The 25,670-nt window shown below is 36.7% G+C and overlaps 1 protein-coding gene across 11 annotated transcripts in view; it reads left to right on the forward strand.

The window, feature by feature from the left end:
• Window positions 1-25,670, forward strand: part of Ipo11 (importin 11) — a 159,543-nt gene that overhangs the window by 42,444 nt on the left and 91,429 nt on the right. For 10 of the 11 annotated variants that reach the window (XM_075976109.1, XM_075976114.1, XM_075976117.1 and 7 more), the window contains 9 exons: window positions 2,777-2,820; window positions 6,566-6,656; window positions 9,840-9,887; window positions 10,607-10,712; window positions 13,732-13,858; window positions 14,720-14,753; window positions 15,304-15,344; window positions 15,913-16,029; window positions 23,360-23,473. In XM_075976109.1, coding sequence (XP_075832224.1) covers window positions 2,777-2,820; window positions 6,566-6,656; window positions 9,840-9,887; window positions 10,607-10,712; window positions 13,732-13,858; window positions 14,720-14,753; window positions 15,304-15,344; window positions 15,913-16,029; window positions 23,360-23,473 — 722 coding nt within the window. The remainder of the gene's footprint in view (window positions 1-2,776; window positions 2,821-6,565; window positions 6,657-9,839; window positions 9,888-10,606; window positions 10,713-13,731; window positions 13,859-14,719; window positions 14,754-15,303; window positions 15,345-15,912; window positions 16,030-23,359; window positions 23,474-25,670) is intronic. The other variant, XM_075976107.1, reaches the window with a different exon arrangement.

Below are 25,670 nucleotides of genomic sequence, written 5' to 3' on the forward strand. Positions count from 1 at the left end.
GCACCAGATCTTATTACAGATGGTTGGGAGCCACCATGTGGTTGTTGGGATTTGAACTCAGAACCTCTGGAAAAACAGTCTCTTAACCTCTGGCCATCTCTCCGGCCCCGAATTCTAACTTTAAACCATGGTGATCCAAAAAGCTATAGGGTTATTCTAATTTTTTTGTATCTGTTGAGGTTTGCTGTGTTAACCGAGTATGTGTTCAATTTTAGAGAAAGTTCCATGAGGTGCTGAGAAGAAGGTATTTTGTGTGTGTGTTTGGGTGAAATGTTCTATTAAATCTATTTGAGTCATGACATCTGTTAGTTTTCTCTTAATTCTCCTCTAATGACAGACTTATTCGTTGGTGAGATTCGGGTGTTGAAGTCTCCTACTATTAGTGTGTGTGGTTTGATGTGCGACTTAAGCTTTAGTAATGTTTCTTTTACATATGCTGGTGCTCTTGTATTAGGGGCATAGATGTTCAGAATTGAGACTTCATCTTGATGGATTTTTCCTGTGATTAGTATGAAGTGTCCCTCTTCATCTTTTTTGTTCGATTTTAGTTTGAAATCTGTTTTGTTAGATATTAGGATATGTACACTCACTTGTTTCTCAGGTCCATTTGATTAGAAAATCTTTTCCCAACTCTTTACTTTGAGGTAATGGTTTGTCTTTGTGGTTGAGGTGTGTTTTCATGTATGCAACAGAAGGATGGATCATGTTTTCCTATCCATTCTTTTAGCTTTTGTCTTTTTAAAGGTGAATTGAGTCCATTGATATTAAGAGGTATTAATGACCAGTGATTGTTAATTCCTGTTACTTTTTGGTGGTAGTGTTTATGTGTTTCCCATCTTTGCGGTTTGCTGGTATAAGGTTATCTGTTGCCTGTGTTTTCGTGGGTGTATCTAACTTCCTTGGGTTGGAGTTTTCCTTCTAGCAATTTCTGTAAGACTGGATTTGTGCATACGTATTGTTTAAATCTGGTTTTGTTATAGAATGTCTTGTTTTCTCTGTCTGTGGTAATTGAAAGCTTTGCTGGGTATAGTGTGTGCTTGTTTTCTTGTTCTTTAATGTCTGCAGCACATCTGTCCAGGACCCGCTGGCTGTCGGGGTTTCCATTGAGAAATTGGGTGTAATTCTGATAGGTCTGCCTTTATTTGTTTCTTGACCTTTTTTTCTTTGCAACTCTTAATATTCTTTCTTTATTTGGTATGTTTAGTGTTTTGATTATTATGACAAGGGAATTGTTTTTGTTGTTGTTGTTCAGTCTTTTTGGTGTTCTTTAAGCTTTTTAGATTTTCCATAGGCATATCCTTCTGTAGGAAAAGTTTTTTTTTTTTTTTAGGAAAAGTTTTTTATATTTTGTTAAATATATTTTCTGTGCCATTGAGCTGGCGTTCTCCTTTCCCTATTCTTAGCTTTGGTCTTTTCATGGTGTCCAATTTCCTGGATGTTCTGTGTTAAGGATTTGTTGAATTTAACATTTTTTTTTTTGACCAATGAATCTATTTCCTCAATTGTATCTTCAGCTCCTGAGATTTTCTCTTCCATCTCTTATATTCTGTTGGTTATCCTTACATCTGTTGTTCATATTTGTTTACCCATATTTTCCATTTCAGAAATGGTTTGTCTTTTCCTTATTGCCTCTATTTCAATTTTCAAGTCTTGAGCTTTTTGATTTGGTTTTCTTGGCTCTCTTTAAGAGATTTACTGGTTTCTTCCAGTTGTTTTCTTTTCCTCTTTAAGGGAAAATTTCATTTCATCTTTAAGGGTCTTTTTCATCTTCATGAAGTTATGTTTAAGGTTATTTTCTTCCTCTTGAGTTAGGATGTTTAGGTCTTCATGTCGCAGGACCACTAGGTCTGGTGTTACCATATTGCTCTTTAGGTTGTTGAATGTGTTCTTGCATTAGCGCATACCCCTCTCTTCCTCCAGTTGGTTCAGTCAGTGTCTTTGTCTCTTGGTCCAATCCTTACTGTCGGTGTCTGTGTCTCAGGGATCAACTCTTGGATGGATCATGTAGTTGCTGTCTATATCTTAGGAGCCCCACTCTTGGTCTCTCTGTGCAGATGCATTGTGTATCTCAGTGTACCATTGAGGTCACGGGGATGGGTAGGTTCAGTGGCACCGTGAGACTTGTTGATTACAGGGATTGATGGGGGATGTTGGAGCAGCCTGTCCGTAGGAGGGTTGCCTGCTGGCTGGCTGGTGCCTGTGTGGGGGGGGGGCCTGGGGTTTTGTCTCTGGGTCTATGGCCTAGAGACTGTGTTGTCTAGTTGAGGAACTAGCTGGTCACTCATTCTTGGTCCACTCTGTCAATATTACTTTTTTTAAATGTAGTGTATATAATTTTATAATGTGTAAATGAATTTTGAATATTAAATCCTTAGGGTTTTTTTTGTCCTAAAGTATTTTTGCTTGAACTTTAAACATACAGAAAATTTGTGGGAAGTGTGACAAGTTTTAACTTGAGAATCATGACTGCACGCATTAAAATGATTCTCAGAGTTGTAATGCCACATTGTGTATTTTCATCTGTTGGGGAAATGCGGGAAGTTTGAGCTTTTTTTTTCCAGCAAATTTTTTTTCGAGAAAGCAAAAGTGCTTAAAAGGTATTTAAATGAGTGGTTCATGGAGAGTGTAAAGTACAAAAATGTGATTTGTAGCTGGAGGAAAGATTCTCAAGGATGGGCATCTAGTGTTAGGGTTCAGACAGTCACATGAGTGCTATGCTTTGGCAGCATCACTTTAGGTTTCTGGAGAGCATTACTTTTCATGTTTTTAATTGCAGCAGTGGAAGAAACAGGAGGAGACTCTTGGAAATACAGTTTGAGGGTGAGTATTAATGGAAAGAAACTTTGATGGGAAAGCCCTAGTGTTCATTGACAACTCCACATTGGAGTTGGACAAAGTTAACTGTAAATTATGGATTTTAGTCTGAAATTTTTTTATTAGGATGATGATGGTAGGCTGCTATTTTCTTTGTTAATTTGCTTGAGAAATAATTGTTATTGTATAAGTAGAAAACATGTCAATGAAATATGACACTTTTGCTTTGGAATGGCCCTCTTTATATTTTCTTGATAAAGATTTTTTTGATACCTTTTGGTTTTTCAAGACAGGGTTTCTCTGTGAAACCCTGACTGTCCTAGAACTCTCTCTGTAGACCAGGCTGGCCTCAAACTTAGAAATTTGCCTCCCTCTTCCTCTTGGTTGCTGGGATTCAAGGCATGCACCACCACTACCAGGCTTGATACTTTGTTTGTTTGCTTTGAGACAGGGTTTCTCTGCGTAATATCTGACTGTCCTGGAACTTGCTTTGTAGTTGAGGCTGTCCTCAATTCACAGCTATCCTCCTGCCTCTACCTCGTGAGTGCTGGGATTAAAGGCAGCTCTGTTTGGTTTTTCGAGACAGGGTTTCTCTGTAGCTTTGGAGCCTGTCCTAGAACAATGAACTAGCCCTTGTAGATCAGGTTGGCCTCGAACTCACAATGATCTGCCTGCCTCTGCCTCCTGGGTGCTGGGATTAAAGGTGTGCGCCACTACCGCCTAGTTTGAAGTACCTTAATTTTTAATAAAGTATTTTTTATTATTTCATAGTTTGTTTTTTGATTTTTTTTTACAAAAAACGTGGGTATTTATTTAGTGGATTATGGAGGGGAAATGGGAGAAGGGAGAAGAGCAGAGAGAGAAAAACAGAGATGGGGGGTGTAACATGAGGTCCTGCTTGTTGGGGTTTCTGTCCTGCCCAGTTCCCACAGCCGGCAAGCCCCAAAGAAATTACACAGAAGTCTATATTAATGATAAACTGATTGGCCCATTAGCTCAGGCTTCGTATTAGCTCTTTTAACTTAAATAGTCCATTATTCTTATCTATGTTAGCCACATGGCTCGGTACCTTTTTTGGCAGGGTAGGTCACATCTTGCTTCTTCTGTGGTCTTGGCAGGACTGGGGAGAAATGGGCTTCCTCCTTCCCAGTATTCTCCTGTTCTCATTGCCCCACCTTTACTTCCTGCCTGATTGTCCCACCTATACTTCCTGCCTGGCCAATCAGCGTTTATTTAAAATATGATCGACAGAATACAGACAATTCTCCCACACCAGGAGGGAAGGGGAGGAGGGAGAGAGGCAGAAGCTGTCTCTTCAGGAGAGAGGAATGGAATGGAAAGGACTTGCTTTACAGTTTTATACACTGATATAATGATGTGCTATATTACCCTTACCACTTAGTATGATTCTCAGAGATCAGCCTATTGCTTTTGTTATAGGATGCTTTTAAAACACATTATTAGTAAGATAAAATTATCGTCTTTATGAACATTTGTAAAAATACGTATCAAGCTGTTCTTTTTTAATTATTTTTATATAACTTACTAATTTTTTCTGTGTTGTGTTTTTTCGGGAGGATGGGGTTTCACAGTATAGACCAGATTAACCTTGAACTCAAAGAGATATCCCTCTTTCTGCCTCCCACGTGCAGGATTAAAGATATGTGCCATCACATATAAGATTGGTTTTGATTGTTTTTGTTTCTACTTTAAATATTTTATTCTTTTATTTAGAGACTAAATCTGACTATATAGTTCTGGCAGGACTGGAATTCACCATCTAGACTAGACTGGCTTAGTTCAGAGAGCTGCCTGCCTCTGCTTTCCAAATGCTTACATGCTTGGCAAGATTTTATTTTTATTTTAAATTATATGAATGTATAAATGTATGTGACTTTGTGTAGGTTTGTGCACATTAGTGTAGTGCCCATGAGTGTAGAAGTAGATATCGGTCCCATGTGATTGGAGATATAGGCAGTTGTGACTTACTTGGCATGAATGACTTTTTAAGCAAATTTTAAAAATGTATCTGCACGTTTTGCCTCCATATATTCTGTGCACCTCATGTGTATCTGGTACCTAATGAGGCCAGAAGATGGTACTAGATCCTCTGGAACTTGTGTTATAGAGGGCGTTATCTGTATTGGCTGCTGGGAATCAGACCTGAGTCCTCTGGAAGTACAGTCAATGCCCCCTCTTATTTTTAAATGATTTATTTATTATGCATATAGTGTTCTGCCTGCACACCAGAAGAGGGCATCAGATCTCATTACAGGTGGTTGTGAGCCACCATGTGGTTGCTGGGAATTGAACTCGGGACCTCTGGAAGAGCAGGTAGTGCTTTTAAGTGCTGAGCCATCTCTTCAGCCCCATGACTCAGTGCTTCTTCGTTGTTGTTTCTGCTATTTATTTATTTACTTATGGTTTTATTTAGTTAGCAATTAATTATTAATTTTGATTTTTTTTTTTGAGACGTTTCTCTGTAGCTTTGGAACCTGTCCTGGAACTCATTCTTTAGACCATGCTGGACTCAAGCTCAACATCCACTTGCCTATGCCTCTGGAGTGCTGGGATTAATGGCATGCACCACCATTACCCGACTTTTTATTTTATTTTTTATTTCTTAAAGATTTATTTATTTTATTTTATGTATATGAGTGTTTTGCTTGTGTTTACAATGTGAACTATGTGTGTGTGTTTTCTGTCCAGTAGTTTTATGGGCATCGTATCCCTAGGAACTGGCATTATAGTTTGTTGGGTGCTGGGAACTGAACCTGGGTCTGCAACAAGTGCCATTAATCACTGAGCTATATCTCCAGCCCATGCCTCAGTGCTTCTAAGAGTCCAGGTATGTCTGGAGAACTGACTCAGCGATTAGGAGCATTTGTCCCTATTGAAGAGGCCTCCATGATAACTCACAGCCATCCTTAACTCCACTTCCGGGGATCCATTGCCTTCTGGCTCCTTGGGCACCAGACATACATGTGGTTCACTTACATACATGCAGGCAAAAACATAAAATAAATATTTAAACAAAAAAATCCAAACAAAGCATTCTTTTTGTAGCTTAATAGTTTTGTTACTGTTTGTATTTCTTAAAAGAAATGCTGTTTTTCATGGTAAATTGAGTTTATGAACTACAGTGGGTGACTATGTCAATGAAAACACATTATTAAATATATTAGCTCTGTTCTAGATACTCAGTCATTTTGCTTGCATATAAGTGAGTATGGCTGTAGAATGATTTTTAAAGTACAGTGAATTAAAGATTCTTTGAGCTGGGTGTTGGTGGCATATACCTTTAATCCCAGCACCGAGGAGAGAGACAGGCAGACCTCTGAGTTTGAGGCCAGCCTGGTCTACAGATCTACAGGAGTTCCAAGACAACCAGGGCTACACAGGAAACCCAGCCTTGAAAAACAACCAAAGACAAACTTTGTATCTATAACACCAAGTGGTTGAAGCAATGAAAGAAGTTTCCTGTGTGAATTGGCTTTATCATGCATTCCTTTGTTTTATTTTTTTAGAAATAGTGCTAGAGATAGAAGCCTGGGCCTCATGTATGTCTTACTAGGAATCTGTTCAAGCACTGAGCCCCAGCCCCTATAGTTTTGTTTTTTAATAAATCAACAGTTGGAAACATTTGTTTTCGAATTTGAAGAATGAGTGTCCCTTTTCTTTATTGCAGTAGCCAATATAATATGACATTTTTTAAAAACTAGGAATCTGTTCTTTTTTTCTCCCTCTCTAGCCTTGCACTGAAGTATTATTTATAGATATATTCCATGAATATAATCAGACTCTTACTCCAGTACTACTAGAAATGATGCAAACTCTTCAAGGTAAGCTCTTTATAATGGTTTGCCATTTAATGCTGAGTCAAGATTGCCTAAATGTTTCCTGTGGTCACTGCTCTGTGTCCTGGCCATACACTGAATATGAATTTGAGAAAGACTGAGTGTGTTCTTTCCTGCAAAAGTGGTATTGAAGTCAGCCTGGAATTACAGTTTTGAATAGGATACATCTTGCTGTTGTAAACAAATAGCACCAAATGACAGGTGTGGGAAACTCTCTAGAGCGTGTTGTAGAAAGTTAGAAAGGCTCAGGTAGTTTGTTAGCCTTATAGTTGTAGCAGATTGAAAGGAGATAGATTTAAAAGATGACAAAGCAAATTTTGGAGATTTGATTATTGTACTTTATACACAAGTAGTACTTTATATACTAAGTAACTTTGATTAGTCTGTCAGATGACAAAGCAAACTTTGGTTATTTGATTATTGTAGTGTTAATTGCTAAGTAACTTTGGTTAGACTGAAGCTTCCGGATACTATGTTCACGCCGGCTTTGTTCATTCTTTACCTCAGTGCTTGGCGTACTTTATTATTATATGTTGATTGATTACCTTGAGCAACTAATTGATGTGCTGGGAACAAGAAAGTGATCAAAAGTGCTCCTAAACTTCTAAGTCGTTGCTTCATATACAGTGGCATGCATTTTTGGAGTATTTTTAAATTAGAAAATACCTTCAGAGAGAAAAGGCTTCAAAGACTGAAGGAGTTGAAGACCCCTCAGACAAGCCAGGCAAGGCTTTTTGCTGGAGGGATGGAGGAGTATAGGAGTGTATCCAGGAGACGAACATGCTGGTAGATGCTGCAGAAACGCCTAGAAGGTAGACGGAAAGTAGATTACCCAGTTAGTTGGGTCAAGACCTGAGTAGGTAGATATGTGAAGAAACCTGAACAGGAGGATCTCTTGGAGAGAAGGAGATTCTTAACCTTTCTTGTTTTCTCTGAATCCTATTAGAGTTTGTCTCTTTAAATTATATGCCAAAGGGAAAAATAAGATGTCCATTGATTGTAGTAATCGTTAAAAGTAGTTTATGTCGGGCGGTGGTGGCGCACGCCTTTGATCCCAGCACTCTGGAGGCAAGGTCAGGCGGATCTCTGGGAGTTCGAGGCCAGCCTGGTCTACAAGAGCTAGTTCCAGGACAGCCACCAAAGCTACAGAGAAACTCTGTCTCGAAAAACAAAAAAACAAACAAAAAGTAGTTTGAGCTTTGTTTATTTTCATGTGGTTTACTTACAATATATAGTTAATTTCTTTAAGGACAGTTAGAAATTACTAAACTTGATGATGCCTATACTTCTTTTGTTACTCTGTTTTGATTTTGCACACTTTTTAGTCTATTCTTAACTTAATTTTTTTTTAACTACTTTAGGGAAAGCCAGATTTGTTGACTAGTTTTATGTCTGTTTGACATAAGCTAGAGTCATTTAGAAAGAGGGAACCTCAATTGAGAGAATGCCCCCACCAGACTGGCCTGTGGGCAAGTATGTGGTACATTTTTTTGGCTGATGATTGATGTGGGAGGACCTAGCGTACTGTGGACAGTGCCACTGCTGGGCTACTGGTCATGGGTGCTGTAGGTATACAGACTGAGAAAGTCGTGATGAGCAAGGCAGTGAGCAGCATTTCTCTGTGGTCTCTGGTTCAGTTCCTGCCTCCAGATTCCTGCTTTCATTTCCCACCCTGATTTCCCTCAGTGATGAAGGGTAACTTGAGAGTTGTAAGGTGAAATAATCTTTCACTTCTCCCAAGTCACTTTTGACTTGGTGTTTTATCATAGCGATAGAAACCCTAACTATTTGGGATACATTCTCCTTGGTTATTTTCTGCTATTAAGTTTTTCAATGACTTCACAGTTGAGTTTTCTTTCTGGTTTAGTTTTCTTATTTTGGGTGTACTTATTCTAGTTGATTGGAATGCTAAACTTAACAATTCATACTTACCAGTAACAAAGTACTTTGAAAAACATAATATATATATATATATAATATATAATATATTTTATATAATATATATATATATTTTAAAGAAGATACATTTAGGTTAATTGTGTTTTCCAACTATGGGGTCGTCCTTCATGAATAGTACTTCACGATCTGCCTACACTTCATTCTAAAGTCTTTAAATTTCATAGTGAAGTCATTCCTATGAGATGTATATACAGTGGACTACTACTTAGCATTAGTAAAGATAGAGTCAATATCATTTATGGCAACATGAATGGACTTGGAAAATACTATGTTAGTGTACTATTTCACATGTTTTCACCTACACATAAATATAAAATAATCAAGTTCATAAAAGCCAAGAGTAGATAGTGTTGAGAAAGGTTACTGGTGGGGAAGTGAGATAATGGTCAGAGCACAGAACATCAGTTGGGATAACTTAAGGCTGTTTTATAAATGGTGGCAAAAGATAGTCAGCAGGAGGAAATATCAGATGCCAATTAAAAAAAAAAACATTAAGCTGGGTGGTAATGGCACACACCTTTACTTCCAGCACTTGGGAGGCAGAGACAGGTGGATCTCTGTGAGTTTGAGGACAGCCTGGTCTACCAACTGTGTTCTAGGACAGAGAAATTCTGTTTTGGGGAAAAAAAACACATTCAGTATTTAAGGAGGTAGGGTAAGTATTTGAGGTGATGGGGTATTAACTAGCTTGGCTTAATTACTCTACATTGTTTGTACAAATTATAATCTTTTTATACATCACACATGTCTATGAATCATATATTTAAAATACAAGTTTAAAATACTGCTTTTTAAAAGTAAGTTTTGCCCTAGAAGACAAGTACTACATGTCTTACTCGCATGGAATAAGTGAATATTGGTCTCAGAAGTTGAGAGAAGAATGGTGACTGCAGAGGCTGGGGAGAAGTTGGAGTGGATGGGAGGAGAAAACTAAATAGGCGGCTAAGTTCTCATGTGCTGTCGTACAATAAAGTAACTATTGAATAATAATTTGTTTATATTTCAGAAACTTAGAAAGACAGGCTTTGAATGTTTTTACTGTAAGGCCGTGATAAATGTTTCATAGATATGCTTAAGTTGATTAGAACAGTGTATAGATATATTAAACTTGTTTGTTCATATATAATTTTTATGAGTTAAAATTAGTTTAAAAGTTTGAATTAGGGTTTTTTAAAATTTTTACTTATAATTTCTTCCTTTTTTTTTTAGGTCCAACCAATGTAGAAGATATGAATGCACTGTTAATCAAAGATGCCGGTATGTTGGACTTAAGCCATCTAGAAAGGCGTATTATCCAGTACATAGAGGATCTGTTTTGTGGTAGATTTTGTGTCATGAGAATTGGTGTGTAAAAATAGCTAAAATGTAGGAATTGTCAGTTGAAGGGGATAACTAAGTATACAGTTAATTCTGCTATTGTATGAAATGATTAATGCTAAAGCGTGTGTGGAAAACAAGGGAGTTATGGATAAAGAACTGTCACAGCAGGTTGTAAGGTGAGGCTGCCAGAGGAGGGCCCCAGGGGGGTTGCAGCATTAGGGTAAGATGAGCTGGTACAGTAGAGTTGTACATCTGACTGCTCATTGCTTTAACTGCACAGTAACAAGCAGTTAAGAGATTGTTGTGCAAGATGAGCTAGGGAAAAATAAACTGGGGTCAGATAATAAAATACAGCTTTCATTTAGAATCATATATTATTTTATAATATTTGAAATTTGACTCATGTTACAGTGGATTTAGTTTTCTGTTTGAAAATACTAAAGAGTGGGAAAAACCTGGAATAAAATAATTTAAGCAATGTCTCTAAAATGTTTTGAGTAATCTCAGTGTTCATATTGTATATATACAATATCCATTTTCTTATTGTGTGTGTATATATATATATTCTTAATATATTTCATGTTTCAAAGTAGGTTCAGATTTTTATATAAGACCAAATATCTAAAATCTTTAATTTCTTTATTTTCTCTTCACAGTGTATAATGCTGTGGGATTAGCTGCTTTTGAGCTGTTTGACAGTGTTGATTTTGATCAGTGGTTTAAAAACCAACTTCTTCCAGAATTACAAGTTTCTCATAATAGGCAAGTAAACACCTATTTTAGTTTCTTGATTTTTGAAATAAAAAAGTATTATAGTAGTATATTATTTGTGTTTTAAATAAATAAAGCTTGCCTGAAGATCAGAGGGAAAGCAACCACACTAGTCAGCTATACAGGCCAGGGAGTAGTAGCACACACTTTTAATTCCAGGACTCAGGAGAGAGAGGCAGACGATATCTCTGTGAGTTCAAGGCATCTATGTGAGTTCAAGGCCATCCTGGGCTACACAAGATTGAATTTGTCTAAAAGAAACAGAGCTCACACAAAGGCAATCCCAGCATTGGGAGTCATACAGCTTTAATCCCAGTACTAGGAAGGTGGAGACAGGAGTGATATGGCTAGGCAGAGAGGGAAATATAAGGGGGAAGAGAAAGGAACTCACTGGAGTGTGTAGTCTCCAAGATTTGTGGCGATAGGATCTTGCCTATTTTTGGTCTGAGGTAGAGGTACAAGCCAGTGGCTTTGCTTTTTCTGGTCTTCAGGTTGAACCCCAATAATTGTCTCTGGGATTTTATTATTCGTGCTATAAGGTATGATTTTACTTGTATTTCGCACACAGAAAAAAAATATAAGACTTACAAATATACAAATATCAGCAAAAGATTTATCTTTTATGTTACTTTATCTTAAGTGTAAATCCTGAAAGAAGTATTTGATAAGATAGTTTGTAAAGCCTGGCGATGGTGGCGCACGCCTTTAATCCCAGCACTCTGGAGGCAGAGGCAGGCGGATCTCTGTGAGTTCAAGACCAGTTGGTCTACAAGAGTTATTTCTAGGACAGGCTCCAAAGCTACAGAGAAACCCTGTACTGGAGCGAGGGGAGCTAAAGAAAAAAAAAGAAATAGTTTGTAGGCAAAAAGAAATAGAACTTTTTGTAGAGATGAAAGCAGATGAAAGTACTCCGAGTTTCTGGAAGAAGCTATGTACAGAATAAGACTGTTGGCCGCAGCGAGGTCTAAGGTCATAAGTACCCCAGCTGAAGTGATAGCCACAAAGAGTGAGTGTTGTGGGGACACAGTAATACAGTTGGTCTTTGAGAAAAAGGAGAGGAGATGGAGATGCCTTGCGCGTACAGAAATTGAATGTACTTGACGTTCCTACAGAAGTACTTAATTTATTATTACCAGATCCATATGGCAGTTAGTACTTTGGCCCAAAGAAATTTGGCAAGTTAAATAGTAATTTATAGCTTGTCCTCTGGAGGCTGTTGGTATGAAATAGCCTCTGACAGTGCCCACAGGAAGCTCGAGAGCCTTTGAAGGAGTAAAAACATATCCCTAGAGAGAATTGTGAGTCCCTTTATCCTTACACCAGGGAGGCCATTTGATTTAAGACCTCACTGTCTCTTATAGTACTTCCCCTTGGATGCTGCTTAACATTTTGAAATGTGCTTATTGTTGCTGAGAAAATTAGTTTCAGTTCATTTAAATTTATATACAGAACTATGTAAAATATGCTGAATATATGTTGAAATGTTAATATTTTGAGTATGTTTGGATAAATCAAAACTATTTGACTTGCTTCTTATTTTGTGTTAGACTGATACTCTAGACCAATGTTTCTCAGAGTTAACGTACATTGTTTGACTCACTGATAGGCTGTCTTGTCACGTACAGTCCTGGTCTAGTCAGTGTTACACACGGGACAGTGCTTTTATAGCCTGTGCTGCTGCTGCCAGTTTAGGGACAGTTCTTTGAGACCTGGCTGCTGTAAGCCTAAACTGGCTGGATATGACTGTCCCCTTGGAATTTCTGAGTTTTATTTTCTTTATTTAGAGTAGAACTAAACATGGAGATCTCTGAGGTTTCAGTCTAAAAACTGATAGTTTCGTTACTTTACACTACACACCTTGTTATTTTTGATTCTGTGACTATTTAAACAATTCCTACTCCAGGAAATGGCGTTCTCCACTTTTCATTTAAGTGATATTTATCCTTAAAAGTTCTCTCAAATCCGTTTCATTTACTGTGTTTTAATTCTTATTGCTGGGCTGTATAATTTAGAGTTAAGGAATACATTTGTTGAAACTTTAGTTAACATTTCTTTTTCTGTTCACTCAATTATCTTTTAAGATTGTGACCTTCTAAAATAACTGTATACTCATCAGTTTGTTTTGTTTTACTCAGAAATAAATAGAATTTTGTCACTAAAGGTTTATGACAAGAAGATATTTTTAGTGGAATTCTAAGATAGAAATATTTTGAATTTGTCACTTTTCTTTTTCTCTAAGAAAAATCTTGAGAAACATCACTTTAGTTAAAACTATCAGAAATAAATTATTGTTACTGCTAATTCTCTGCAGTTTTAATGATTTAAGTCCACATATTATTCTGAGTCATGTTTGGTAATTGCATACCTCTTTCTAAATCATGTAGCTAGAATCGGCAAGCTTATGCAGATATTATTTAGATAAATATAAAGGTTCTTTTACAATGAATGAAAATAATATTTATGAGATTGACTGATGGAAATAGAAATATGGATATAGGCTATTATTATTATTTTAGTAAAGAGAGCTGCGAGGTACAGAGAGCTACCAGCTACAGGATTTATGGTGTTAGCATTGTTTGTAGTTGCTTGAGGAAGAGAAATTTATATACCTATCTGTGGTTCAAAGTGCTTTTGCGTGTGATACTGGGGATCCACCGAGGATCGTCTTCATGTGAGACGAGCACTCTACCAAAGTCGTCACTCTGGTGTCACCTCCTCACTCAGGCAGTCCTTGCATTCCCTGTCTCCTTTCCTGGAACCAGGACTACTGACTATTACAGTTCATCAACACAGAAGCGTCGGAGAACACCGTACCTGTATCTAAGAGCTTGAATTTCCTTAGATCAGGACATTACTGTTTCTTTTGTATTGATATTTAGAAGTTGATTTTTATGTAAATGCAAGTTACATTTTTTTTTACTACAGTTTAGATTTAAATGGAATTTACTCTAAATGAAGTAGACCTCTTTAAATACTAAATATTTCACTGATTTTTTTCTCTTCCACCTAGGTATAAACCATTGCGACGCAGGGTAATTTGGCTCATTGGTCAGTGGATTTCTGTGAAATTCAAGTCTGACTTGAGACCCATGCTGTATGAAGCAATCTGTAACTTACTTCAAGATCAGGATTTAGTGGTATGTCAGCCTGATGAATCAGCATCTCTAGACCCCAAAACCTCCTCGACAGTGTCAGCTCTAGAAAAAAAAAGCATGGTTCTAGAGAATATGCTAGTTACTATTACAGGGATAGGAAAGTGTAACACTTAGGAAGGGAATGGGTTCTTAGCCAGGAAAGAAAGGTTTTAGATACGATTTTAAAGACTAGAAGGTAGAGTTTAGTCATGTTACTTGGTCTGGGAACTAAAGTCAGAATAATAAGATGTTGCTCTTATGAACTTTCAGATAACATACTCTGTGCATTGAAATGTGAGTCTCAGAGTCTAAAGCTTGTCTGTGGGTTTAGAAAAGCTCAGATCATTTGGGAGTTTGGAATCTTTGCTGTAACTGAAATTAGATTGAAGGTGGAAGCTTAAACTCCTCCTTCCTGCCTCTTCCTGTCCCTTCCTTTCTCCCTCCCTCTCTCCTTACCTTTACTTGTGTGACTTCCAGCTTGTCAGGTTCCTTCTTTTCATGCCGCTTTCTTTTCTTTTTCCCCTGGCATCTTCTGCATGCTATTCTCCTTCATCTCATGCTCTCCGTTCACCTAATGGCAAATTCTTCTCTTCTTGGAAAGCCTCCTGCCATAAAGGCTTCTTAAGCAATTATAGAAAAGCTGGGAAGGTCATAAATGATGGTATTTGTTCCTTTGGTCACCTGTTACAAACTCAGGTTTGTAATCCTTTCAGTTCCACGCGGCATATGCCCCGTGACTGGATATAAACAGAAACAGGAAAGTGGTTTGAAAGAATTTTTCTGTCATCTAGTACTAATGATTTTCAGTAGTTCTAAGAATGATTAAAAACTCTTATTGTACTTTGGGTTTTTTTTTTTTTTTAGGTTCGAATTGAAACAGCAACAACTCTGAAGTTAAATATCCTTCAAAAAAATTTTTTTAAAAAGGTTTATTTATTTATTATGCACATCAGAAGAGGGCACCATGTGGTTGCTGTGAATTGAACTTAGGACCCCTGGAAGAGCAGCCAGAGCTTTTAACTACTGACTCGTCTCTCTAACCTGACAGTAGTTTTAATTAGATTAATTTAATTTTTTTTTAAAGTGAAACTTGAAAAAAACTTTCTAAAGGTCTCAACTGTAAAGAAGTTCAGCTTTTTTTGTTGTTTTGAATTAGAGTGTCCAGCCTGACCTGGAACTCTACACAGTCAAGACTAGCCTTCAACTTCTGGTCCTCCTGCTTCTGCCTCCTAGTGTTGGGATTATAGGTCTGCACTGCCACACTCAGCCTTAAGTTTAACATTTTAAAATTGGTTACTTTGTGAAATTTCTTGGTAGGATAGTTAAAATGTATTTTTCCCAAAATGTACGTATTATAAACATATATTTGTTATTTCAATAATTTGCTGTAGATGTATTTTTATCTTGATAAATTTCATTCATTTTCAGTATTCCTTAACTCTATTTACCTGTTGATGATTTTGAATTTAGAACAGATCAATTTTTACCGGTAAGAATATTGGTTTCAAGGTTTTGTAACAATTTCTACTTATGTCTTTGAAATATATATATATTCCAATCATATATATATATATATATATATATATATATATATATGATAGAAAGAGTCAATGTACAGGTAATTTGTGAAACACAAAAACAAGTGTCAGGTGAAAATATATGTAGAATTTAATATCTTTGCTTTATCTATATTGTGGAAAATATAAAGTATTCTTACAGTGCTTATAAAATAGATGGTCATTTCATTTATGTTTTTCAGAATTGACAGTTATATTTGCTTTTATAACTGAATTTATATGTATTTTTAATATTTTAAAAACATACCTTTATTTATTTATTGTGAGAGTGTGTGTGTGAGCATGAGCATGCTTTGATGTATACACCTTTAGCAGTAATAAGGAAAAAAATAGTCTTACATACTGGCAGCTTAAGTATTGATAAAGTTTTATATTTTTTCTTATTGCTTTGACATATTTATATTTATTTGTGTTTGTATTTGTATATTTGTATATGGTGAATTCTCCATTTCAGAACCTCTGTTCTTTCTTCTTATGCAGTATTTGGAGACCATGTTCACACTGCTTTTTCAGCTGCTGCAGCAGGTTACTGAGTGTGATACAAAGATGCATGTTTTGCACGTCCTCTCATGTGTGATTGAAAGAGTCAATGTACAGGTAATTTGTGAAACACAAAAACAAGTGTCAGGTAAAAATATAAATGTAGAATTTAATATCTTTGCTTTATCTATATTGTGGAAAATATAAAGTATTCTTACAGTGCTTATAAAATAGATGGTCATTTCATTTATGTTTTTTGGAATTGACAGTTATATTTGAATTTATTAAAAGTGACTAAGAAAAGCCAGGTGTGTTGGCTAGTGCTTGTTAACCCAGTGACTGGGAGGCTGAGGCAGGGGGATGATTAGGCAAGATCCTGTCTCTAAAGACCAAAAATGAAAGACTCAAGAATATTTAAATATTAGCATTCTATCTATGGTGTGGAGATATTGAGAAAGGAAATTTTTTTAAGTTTTAAAGATCTAGTCGGTGCTTGACAATCTTCGAGTTCAGAGTGTTGAATGTCTCAGCAATATGTATTTTAGCAAATACAAGTTTTGTTAGGAATTTGTTTTTACTGTGTTTTTTTTTCTTTAATATGTCCATAGATTCTTCTAAAGATTTATTATGTGTGTGTATGTGCATGTGTATGGCCCAGAGGTGAGAGGACAGCTCTGGGCAGTAGGTTCTCTTCTTGCACCTTGTATTCAGGCAGGGTTTCTGTTGTGTGATATTTTACTTTTTTGGCTTTTTGAGGGGCCCCCTACTCAGCTCCCAAATACATCATACACAGTCTTATTGTTAGTTATGAATGCCCGGCCTTAGCTTGCCTATTTCTTGTCAGCTCTTCTTAACTTAAATTATCCTGTCTATGTTTTCCCTTTGGACTTTTATCTTTCTTACTTTCCTTCTTCCTCTGTGGCTGGGTGGCTGGCCCCTGATGTTCTCCTCTCCTTGTTCCCTTGCTCCTCCTTGTCCTTGGCTCTCCTTCTATTTACACTCTGCCTGCCAGCCTCGCCTGTCCTTGCCCCTGCCTTGTTATTGATCATTCAGCTCTTTGTTAGACTATCAGGTGTTTTAGACACAGAATAAACAAAAGCCACACACCTTAAAATAATATTCCCCAATAGGTGTCTAGTTGTGCCACCGATCTGCCTTTTTGAGCGTCTAGCTGATTGTCGTATTTCATCCTCAACAGTTTTCTGAAGTTCTTGGATTGCAGATGCTCACATGGCAGCCAGCTTTTTACAAGATTCTGGTAATAAGAGCAGTCAGGTCAGTTTTGCTCAGCAAGTGCTTTTTATCAACTGAGCCATCTTCCTGGCCCTAATTTTACTTAAAAAGTTTTTTTTTTACTTAAAAATCAATATATATTATATAAGATAATATATATAATAAAATCAATATGTATAAAAATCAATATATATATATAACACAAAGGAAGTATACAAAAGTATAGTACAAAAATAATATACTGTATATAGTATAATACAAAAATAAAATACCAAACATACATATATGTATTTGGTATTTTTGCTCATATTTATCCATTGCTTAGTATAAAAATGATGTTTAAATTTTTTAAATCTTTATTTATTCTTCTCTTATATAACACATACTGACCATATATAAGGCTGTACGCCTTTCAGTCTCCTCTGCCTTCTCTTCCCTGTTTCTCACCCACTGCTCCTATGTTTTCTTCAGAAAAGAGTAAGCCTCCCAAGAGATAGCCACTGAACATGGCATTATAAGTTACAGTAAGACTAGACACAGACCCTGACATCAGGACTGGACAAGGGAACCCACTAGGAGGAAATGGGTTCCCAGAGCAGGCAAAAGAGTCAGAGACACCCTCAGTCCCACTATCAGGAGTCCCAGAAGAACACTAAGCCAATAACAATAACATTTATGCAGAGGACCTAGTGGAGACCCATGCATGTTCTGTGATTGCTGCTTCAATCTCTGAGTTCCTATGAGCCCTTATTAGTTGATTTTTGTGAGTCATGTTCCTGTGGTATTTTCAGCCCCTCTCCTTTGGCGTTTACGTTCCTTCCTCCTCCTCTTCCATGGGTTTTTTTCAAGCTCCACCTACTGTTTGTCTATAGATCTTTGCATCTGTTTCCATCAGCTGCTGGAGACAGCCTCTCTGAAGTCTCTGTTCTGCTTCTGGTTTCTGGTCATTTAGGCTATGTCAGGCATGAGCTCCCTCTTGTGGCGAGGGTCTCAAGTCTCAAGTTAGCTCAGTCATTCCTTGGCCACTCTCACAGCTTTAGCCACTATACCCCCAGCTCATCTTGCGGACAGCAAGGTTTTGCGGCTGGGGTGGTGTTCTATCACTAGGAGTATTGCCTGGTTACAGAAGAAGGCCAGTTCAGGCTCTGTATCCTCCATTACTAGGAGTCCTCGCAATAGTCACCCTCATAGGTTCCAGGAAGTTTCTGCTGTACTAAATTTCCACATCACCCTCTAAATGTTCCCCCCATTCCACTTGTCTCTCTCTGTCCTTCCCTCCCCCACCTGATTCCTCCTCTTCCTTGTCACCCCACCCTGATCTTCATGAAAAACGAATCATCCAAAAAACAATGATATAATTTGTGTATGTCTCTGGCTTTTATATCTTAGTTCACCACTTTATATATTTTTGGAAAGCAGAGAAATATTTCTGGGATAGTTGGTTTTGGTGTTCAGAGACTGAGACTACTCTTGGATCTACTTATTGGCTAATCCAGACACCGTGCAATAGTCCCAGAGCTATTGATGAGAATAGCTACTAATTATTGAGTGATAATCATACACCACTCTTCTATGCCAAGTGCTCTTCCTGTATTTCTCATTTTATGCTTACAGACTTCTTTGGTGGAACTTAAAATGAGTAACTGGTCAAAAGTTTATACTTCGTTGTAGTTTCTTGAGGCAGCGACTCATGTAGCCCAGTCTGGCCTCAGTATAGCCAAGAATAACTTTGAATACCTGATCTTCCTGCCTCTCTCTCAGTTGTTGGGATAACAGGTATGCGCCATGGTGTTGAGATAAAACTTCATAAATTTTGATGGTAGTTCTAGTCTTAAAATTAAACAGTACTTAATTGCAAAGGCAGGTTTGAGTCACTCTTAATTATTTAGAGCAGATCTTGGCACTGGTTTAATGTAGTATTTCTTAGCACTTTGGGATTTTATTACAAGCATTATATTATTTCATTTGGTGATGGTTTTTGAACATTTAGTTTGCTTATATAGATGTTTAACTGAAGGTGTTTTTAAAACTGTTAAGTCTCTGTCCTTGGTGTTCAGCTTGAGTAAGGTATTTAAATTTGTGTCAGGTACAAAATGGAATTATAATTTGACCTCAGCCAGTTAACAGTATATCATGATATGAAATTATTACAAATGTCTAATATGCTTTAGAGTGTCGTACATTTGCAGTAAATTATTTGCTAAATGTTGATTATCAAAACAATATTTGCCCATTTACTTGTGTAAATGTGGCTAGTGAAAATTTCTTAAAGTTTTTTCCTTGTATAAATGAATTCCCTTACACATCTCTGGAAATGCCATTGCATTTCTGTATACACTTGTCTTTCAGGAGCGGAAGCTTAGGCAGTTCGGGCGGGAACAATAACCAAGAGCTGAGTTATCCACTATACATTCTTAGTTTTAAAACTGAGACCAAGATGGAAAAAGGTTTTTAAAAAATCAATTATTTGATTCTTTAGCTTTTGGTAACCTTTGAGCAAGCTTATTTATTTCCTTGTCATACATACCTTCAAACTACCTCTCACTGGCCGAATTTGATTTTTGTCTGATTTGGTTCTTTGTGCCATAGGGTACAATTACTTGAAGATTAGTTCTTATTTTTGAAAAAAGTCTTTTTTCCCCAATTTTATTTATTTTTACTTGTATGGATGTTTTGCATGTGTGTCTGTGTATCTTGTACATGCATGGCTCCCGAGGAGATCAGAGATCCCTTGGAACTGATGGGATCCAACAGATGTTGTGACCCATCATGTGAGTCCTGGGACGCCCACTAGGTCTTTTGGGAAAGCAGTTGTGCTCTTAACTGCTAAGGCATCTCTCCAAGCCCATGACAAAATATAAAAGCACAATTGCCCTACAAGTATATAGTTGAAATAAACATACAATCAAGTTTTATGTCGCACAGTCTTTGAGCTTTCACATATCTAAAGAAAAAGGAAAAAATTAAAGGGTTTCTGTGAAATATATTGTTGAAATTTTATCTAAAAGATGAGATATCATTTAGGATTTATGGCAGTTTTTAACCCCGAAGACAGGGCCCTTGTTAAAGCATTTGTTAATCATTGCATAGTTTATGTTACAGTTTCAGAATATATTAGGACAGTAAGTGAAGATCTCCTTTTATCTGGACTTGTGCTCAGAGTCCTCTCCTTCCCACCAGAACACTTAACATGAGGCTTTTCAGAACACGTAACAGGAGGCTGGTCCTTCAGTCCATCCTCAAGTGTATATTATGATTATTCACACGTGTTATAGATCAGGTTGAGTAACTTGGACTTGAACTTTATCCCATTTGCTGAATTAGTAAATGCCCATTTTCCTTTCTCAGCCACCACTCTCCTCTGACTCTCAGTGAGTTTGAGTATTTGAGATACTTCTTAGAAGTGGAATCAGGGCTTCTCTCTTTGTGACTGATTTTCATTTAGCAAACTCTTTAAAGTTCATCTGGATTGTTGAATATTACAGATTTCCTCATTTATTTTTAAAGGCTGAGTAATATTTTTAATCATTCCTGTGTATCCTTGAGGAAACCAAAGCTTGTGGATGCCAGTTACTTATAAAATGGCTTCACATTCTCCCCTGTACTTTAAGTCATATTGAGATTCCCTATAATACACAGCATGATGTAAACAGTTGCCATACTGCACTGTTTGTGATACACTAACTAGAGTGCACCCCCCATACACATTCATCCTGGATATTTTCTATTCAGGGTTGGTTGGGTTTAAGGATTCATAGATACACTGCACTATACATGTTATTTCTTGTATATAAAAATATCCTTTTAAAAAATTCAGATGAAATCACTGAAATATTTAATAGTTACAGTTCTGAATGTTTGAGAAACCTTCATACTGTTTTTCATTACTAGACGTACCATTTGTCCCTAACAAGAATGTACAAGGGTTTCTCCCCCACATGCTCACCGCTTACTGTTTTAAAAGTAATCATGCTGATGAGTATGTGCTTTTGACTTCTTTATGTGGTGACACTAATACATTTTTAGATATCTTTTAAAAATAATGTGCAAGTGATTATAAGTGGCCTGCTTCAAAATTCATGGTTTTTTTTTTTTTTGTTTGTTTGTTTTTGAGATAGGATTTCTCTGTAGCTTTAGAGCCTGTCATGGATCTAGCTCTTGTAGGCCAAGCTGGCTTCAAACTCACAGAGATCCACCTGCCTCTGCCTCCCTAGTGCTGGCATGTGCCACCACCGCCCAGCCAAAATTCATGTTATAGAATTCTTTTTAGAATTATATATAGTGTTTTTTTTCTTAATCTCATTTCACTTATAAATCTGAAGATTTCAAAAAATTTTCCAGGATAGAGCAACATCCGTGTATTGTTTACCTAACTTCATCATCTACCACCATTTTATTCCGTGTGTTCTTGTTTTGTCTGTCTAGTGGTCCAGGTAATTATTGTTGTAAACTGCTTGATTGTAATCACAGGTGTCACACTAGCTCTCTCTAAGAAACAGGCTCCTCATCCTCCATCCTAAAATCTCCATTACATTCAGAAAATGTCATATTGATGAACTCTTTTCTTTGAAATTTGTGGAGTTTTTTTTAACATATTAATTGACCCCGTTGTATATAATTGGAATGATCTTGAGATAGACCATTTAACTAAGTTGAATTAGCTATTAAATAGATGTTGATTGTTTACTATAATGCCATAATTCAAATTTTGAAAATAAAAATGAGTTAATACATGAAAGTAAGGTGAGACATGAGTCTTTTTAATATTCGGCTTTATCTCACTTAAATATTTTTTGGGAAACTATCTGGCTCATTACTATTGTCTCAGCAAGAGGAGATGTTAACAGTTCTGTAGATTTGCTACCTTTTGAGAGTTTGGTATTGTATAAGAAGAATTAACAAAAGCCTTTGTGGGAGCAATATTTAATTTAAATTCATGAGGTAGAATTTGATAATGTTGAAAGTCGGATGGTCTTAATTTCTTTCATCACTAAGAATGCTCTGCCTGTAGAATTTCCATTATTATCCTTAACTTGGGGTTGGGGTTGGTTTGCATGTATCTGTGTGCATTTACGTTTATCTGCCCATCCTTCCAGTCAGCCAGCCAGCTTTTCAGTAAATTCATTATTAGACCAGTGAGGAAGCTCAGTGGATAAAAGAGCTTTTTGTGCAAGCCCTCATGGTAAATTGAGCCTGAGCCCTGGACCCCACATCAAGGTGGAAAGAGAGAACTGACTCCACAGAGTTGTCCTTTGATGCCCACATGTGTGCTACCGATTCTGTCCTATCTCTGTGCCAACAATGAACTTCAAATTTACTGAGAGATTGTGTTCTATTTCTGTATTTCAGTTTATATTTAAAAAAACAGATTTACTTAATCAAAGCATACTGGGTAGAGCAATTATTGTACCTCTCTGTGTTTGTGTGTGTGCACGTGTATATGCATCTGAGTGAAGACCCAGGGGCAGCTTTTAGTTTTTCTTCTTCAGGAGTCATCCGCATTTTTCTTTAGCTAGGGTCTCCAGGTTGTCCAGGCTAGTGTGGACAGCGATGAAACCCCGAGGATCCTGCTTATCACCACCATCTTTTCAAAGTTGGAATAACAAGCACACACCCATCTTTTTTATATGTGTTTGGTGGATTGGATTCAGATCCTTTTCCCTTCACAGCAAACCCTCTCCTGACTGAGCCATTTCCATCGCCCACAGTTTCACCTTTTGTAAGAGTGCTCCCTGACCTCTACACACTACCCCCTCATTATTGCCCCTGCTCTTTTTCTTTGTGAGGGCTTATACAGCTTTACTACATCCTTTATAATGCCATGTTCTCAGGAATTGTCTCAGGGAGACGTCATCAGAAAACTGTGGACTCCGTGGATAAATTCTGACTCATTAAAATACAGTATAATCTTTATGTAAGCTGTTTTTTTTTAAATTAAAACTCAGGGTATAACACTATTTTCATTAACCTCTAAGTGATGTTTTATATCATCAAGTTTTTATTCAATAATAACTTTGGTACTTTACCTAAAATTATTTAAAAATATTTTCCACAGAACCTTAGGTCTCTGTAAAATATCTGATTTATCTTTCATTGAGTAAGTTAACATTTAGTAATTGCCTAATATTTCATAGCATTTGTCAGATTTCTCACAGCACATTGCCCTTCATACTAAATGATTCCATTGTCTCCCTTTTTGTCTGTCTTGTGGTAGATACGACCATATGTAGGATGTCTGGTGCAGTATTTGCCTCTCCTCTGGAAGCAGAGTGAAGAGCACAACATGTTGCGATGCGCTATTCTGACAACGCTTATCCATCTCGTTCAGGTATGCTGCTCTCCAGCGTTGTGGTTGTCTTGTTGCTTTAACTGTTTCACGTGAGTCATGTTACTTTCATGAAAGTCTTTATATTACTTTTAGACTTTTAAAACGTACACTCTCAAAAACAACTATTTAGCATATTTTTGAGGATATTTGAAAAGTATTCTCTACTTAAAAGAGACGTTTCTGCTAATATTTTCCAGTGATGGCAGACCCATGACTTGAGAGCCCATGTGCAGTTTTTCTGGTCCCTGAGTATATATCAGCGTGAACTTGCTCTGGACTTTACTTTTTTCATGGATTTACTTTCCTTTTCATACCCCTGATTTCCTGATTCAGGAAATCACTGCTTTTGAGGAAAGGAATAATTCTGACTTTCGATGTTTCAGACTTTAAAGTGTGGTGATGGGTAGCAGGTAGAGAGGAGCCTGAAAGTTCATGGAGAGAGATCTAGACTGTGGCTCTAATGTGAATTATTAAAAGTAAAATAAGACATCTTCCATTCAGATATCCTTCTACATTAAGAATTATAGGAATTCTCAATTAAAAAGTTTCTAATTAGTTTTAAAAAAACTTAAGATGCCTTGATATTTGGGCTGAACTTATTCTTTCTATAAATGTTTATAGATGAGTATTATTATTTCACATTCTCAGTAGAGTTTTAAATAGATGATTAATGATACAAACTTTTAAAATGCATTTTGTACCTAAAGGTACAATATTTCATGAATAAGCAATATATGCATGTCACTAAGCTAGTAAGATTGTACCCTTGAACTTTGAGTGTAGATATCTCCTTTTCCTTTGAGTTGCCTTTGTTAAAGTATTTTATCACAGTAACAAGAAAATGACTAAGACTAAGACTAAGGATAGAAACTGGAAAGGTAAGGTAGAAAAAGAAAGTTAGTAATGACATAATATGTGCCTTCAACAGCCTGTGTTTTATTTACGTATTTTAACATTATTGACGTTTTTACAGAAAATGAAGCTTTAATCTTTTTATACCTGTTTGTGTTACTCCTATTCCTTCATATTCCCAATGTAATTACACAGTTATAGCATAATTGTATTATTTATGGTCATGTTTGTATGACTATACAAGGCTGTTGGGTGGCATGCATGTGTGTGCATTCACACAGGCCTCTGCTTAGTGTCTTCCTTAGTGCATCTTGAGATAGGTCTTTGAGTGAACTTGGATATTTCTGATTAGATTGGCTGACCAGCAAACTCTAAGGATTTTCCTGTCTTTGCCTCTCTTGTGCTGTGATTATAAGTGTGTGCTTTTATGTTGGTGTTAGAATTCAAACTTGGATCCTCATGTTTGTTTAGCGAGTACTTTGCTAACTGAGCCATCTCCTCAGTTCCTATACTTTATTTATTTATTTTGTTCCTTTTACATGTATTTATATTGTGACCCTCCTCCCAGAAACATAAACATACTAATTTAAAAGTACATTGACAGTACTTTTAACTAAATCATTGGTTTTCAACCTTCTAATGCTGTGACTCTTTAATATAGTTGTTTATGTTGTAGTGACCCCAACCACAAACTTTTTTTTACTTCATAATGTAATTTTGCTACTGTTATAAATTGTAAGGTAAATATCTGATATGCAGATTGTCTTAGGTAACACATGAAGGGATTGTGATCCATAGGTTGAGAACCACTGCCTTAGGTGTTTCTAGATCCCGGTGGAGTTGACAGAATTCTACTAACCTTCGTTAAAAAATTAATACCCATATTAATTTTTGTTCTTTAGTACACAAGTTTCATTGCTCTGTATGTTGGTTTTTTGTCAGCTTGATAGTCACTAAAGAAGAGGGAGATTTATACGTTCATGAGGTTGACCTGTAGGCAAGTCATGATGGTTTAAAGCTCACTCACTGATTCACTTACGGCTTTTAAGAGTCAGAAGCCTAATATACTATAACTGAATTCTCTGTCTGTCAGGCTAGGTTTTTCCACTTGGAGGTTTAAGAGATGAGTCTGTTTCCCAACTCATTCAGCTTGTTTAGTTAATGGTGGTATATTATTTGTGTTTTAATGGATAAAGTTTGCCTAAAGATAAGAGGGCAAAGCAGCAATATTAGTTACCCATACAGGTCAGGGAGTAGTGGCATACACCCTTAATCCCAGGACTCGGGAGACAGAGGCAGACAGATCTCTGCTAGTTCAAGACCATCCTGGGCTACACAAGATTGA

Source organism: Microtus pennsylvanicus, chromosome 6 (genome assembly GCF_037038515.1).
Source record: "Microtus pennsylvanicus isolate mMicPen1 chromosome 6, mMicPen1.hap1, whole genome shotgun sequence".
In the NCBI taxonomy this organism is placed as follows: Eukaryota; Metazoa; Chordata; class Mammalia; order Rodentia; family Cricetidae; genus Microtus; species Microtus pennsylvanicus.